The following is a 2,821-nucleotide window of genomic DNA, read 5'->3' as shown; positions in this document are numbered from 1 at the left end:
AAAGAAAGAAAGAAAGAAAGAAAGAAAGAAAGAAAGAAAGAAAGAAAGGAAGGAAGGAAGGAAGGAAGAAAGAATTGCCTTTTGTGGAACATGCATTTTCCAGCAGACTCTAGTACCCTCCAAGCAAAATTGTCTTCCATGGAAATAGTTGAGTAGCCCACCGTCACTGAGAAACATTACTTCTGGCACAAGGATTCATGTGGACTCTAGAATATCTTCCAGATTTGCTAGCTTTTAGATGTCTGCTTTTAGCAGATTCCTTAGCAAAAGTGTTTGAATAATCCATTTGGATCTGGATCAGTCAGTTTTCCAAAAACATTAGGCATCTTCAGAAAGGCCAGCAATCGTATTGATAAACACACTCTGTAAGCTGGACTGGGCTAAAACTTCATTTCAATGAAAAAGATGATGCAATTTGTGCTCCAAAAGTTATTTCTAAAACTGTTCTGCTTTTTCAAATGTGAAGTCATCTCCTACCAGTTTGAGGCTGTCCTGCATTTGTGTGTCTACTGGTTGTGGTGGTTCCCGTCTGTCATTTCAGTACTTTAGAAAACAGTTGAAAACTGGGCTAGGCTATATAACAAGTCTCCAAAACAAAGGTCAATAATATCCATTTTCTTAAAAAAAAAAAAAAGTTGTATTTAGGAATGGAGAGGGAGACATGGGAATTAGTTCTACTTTAAATAAAGGACTTACCTTATAACACACTGGTAGATGCCCGAGTCCTCCAGTGCCAATGGAAGAAACAAAATCCAGGTCTGCTCCTGGTGAATTCTAAGGTGTCTGTTGTTGGATATTGGGCTTTTGCTGGGTGTTTTGTACCATGTCAGATTTACTGCCCCATTTGTTTCTGGGTGGTATGTGCAGTTGAAAGGAAAAGGTTGGCCCTCTGAAATCGACTCATTGTGCATATAGATGTCCTTACACGTATCTAGGGAAGGAAAGGAAAACAAACAAACAAAAAAAAAATACGATACAATGCAATACAATACAATGCGACGGAAAACTGGAGTCGTTATTCTTTTAGGAAATATTTTGCTCCGGTCAATGTGAAATTGTATTTAATGGTTTGTTTATTTTGGGTGTTTCCCCAAACAAACTTGCCCAGTCACTTAGAAGCATAATGCTAAGATCTTCAAATGTATATGGGGACAAAGCTTTGCCAGGCCCCTCTGCAGAAACACGCCCCCTGTGTCTGCATCCGTCTACTCTTCTGCCCTTTGTCTCAGCACAGAACCATCCTGGTCATTTTCCTGCCTATACTTGCTGTCGGATGTATCCTCACTCCACAGTGCTTGGTTTTAAAGACAGCTTCCCTTTAAAGCTCATTTCTACCAAGTTAGGTTTTCTTAGAAACTTATATTCTCTGGTCGCTTTGGACCATAAAATAAGACTTTATATGAAATAGATGCCACTAGTAACCCATCCGTTTAAACATTGGAACTGAGTCCACTCGAATGTTTGTGGACTTCTCTGTATCATCTAAGTTAGTCCAAAGTTCCAAGGTGACATTTGGAGTTGAGCCTCCAAGAAGTTGGGAATGAACTTTTCCTATTCCTTCCTCCCCCTCTCCCCCCTCCCCCGCCCGCCATTTTTGACTCTGTCTGCCAGATCATCTGGAGGAAAGAGTGACTAACAAGGTTGGGGCTTAGTTGACGCCCCTGAAAGTGAGTCAGAGGTGTGGAGATGAATGACAAAAGATGCTGCCAGCAAGGCAACAGGCCTCTGAGATGCAAGAACTCACACAGACCCGCAGAACTTACCTGCTCTCACAAAAAGTGGAAGCGCGAAAGACACCCCACAGAAGAGCAAAGATGTCATTCCCATTTCGGGCTACATAGGAAAAAGAAGACAATGGCAGAAGTAAGGGACGCGGTAAGGAGGCTAGCACCTTCCCGCACTCAGTGGGGCTCAGATTTCCAAGAACCCAGAATGTCAGTCCCAATCCAGGTCACTGGCCTTTCCCTCTGCGTGGGGAGCCCGCCTCATCCCAACTCCATTCCACTTTTCTGCACCAGACCTTCAGAAGCCAGGAAACACAGACTGACCTGTGAAGGGGACTGGTGGTTAGTTGGGAGACGGGGCCAGATTTGGTGGCACTTGGATCAAGCCAGGGCCAGGAGATCTTACCGCGGCTGGAGCAGGCTGTGGACCCGCCCAGCGTGCGTATGGGACCCGCCTGGGTCTGAGGGCTCCCCTGAAACCCCAGATGCCCGCTGGCTGAGCAGTGAGCACAGACCCCTGGGAAGGTAAAGGACGAGTAGGAATCCCAGAGTTTGACCCAAGTCCCAGTCCACTTTCCTTGACTGTCGCCTAGCCGCCCCAGTGTCTAGCTCCCTCCGCTCTTCCCTAGCAACGATGCTGCTCCGGGATTGCTACACCTCCCTTTGGTGTCTCAGAGCTGGGGTCTCGTGGAACAGACCGGGAACCCCGCCGGGGACCGGGTCCCAGTCGGTCACAGCATTCGGCAGCCTGGGCATCGCCTCTACGCCGCGGGCGGGGCAGACTCACCTTCCCCAAGTGGAGCCCGTCCTTAGAAAGGCGCTCAGTCTTTTTTTTTTTTAAATCCTGATCCCAGGCTGACACGTTCATCTATCAGGAATGTCGGCTTAAATATGCTCCAGAGCATCGCTTTAAAATTATCATTTCCTTTCCAAACATTATTTGAGCTGTTCTTACATGCCCAGCACTGCCCCAATATGGACTATTCCAGATGTGGAAGGCATTCCACATGGCTTCTGAGAAAAGGCATTAACGCCACCCCCACCCCCACTCCACACCCCATCTCTCATCCCCGTCGTTGTCGTTGTGCCAGATCTTC

The 2,821-nt window shown here is 46.7% G+C and overlaps 1 protein-coding gene across 1 annotated transcript in view; it reads right to left on the bottom strand.

Annotated features, from left to right (window-relative positions):
- Window positions 1-2,603, bottom strand: part of Il1rl2 (interleukin 1 receptor like 2) — a 40,106-nt gene extending 37,503 nt beyond the window's left edge. The window contains exons 1-3 of the mRNA XM_028775423.1: window positions 2,512-2,603; window positions 1,764-1,833; window positions 697-931 (exon numbers count right to left, since the gene is read on the bottom strand). Coding sequence (XP_028631256.1) covers window positions 697-931; window positions 1,764-1,833; window positions 2,512-2,592 — 386 coding nt within the window. The 5' untranslated portion in view covers window positions 2,593-2,603. The remainder of the gene's footprint in view (window positions 1-696; window positions 932-1,763; window positions 1,834-2,511) is intronic.
- Between the last annotated feature and the right edge of the window lie 218 nt (window positions 2,604-2,821).

The sequence above is a fragment of the Grammomys surdaster genome, unplaced genomic scaffold (genome assembly GCF_004785775.1).
Source record: "Grammomys surdaster isolate TR1022 unplaced genomic scaffold, NIH_TR_1.0 255, whole genome shotgun sequence".
NCBI classification, from domain to species: Eukaryota; Metazoa; Chordata; class Mammalia; order Rodentia; family Muridae; genus Grammomys; species Grammomys surdaster.
This window is presented reverse-complemented; position numbering and strand designations above follow the sequence as displayed.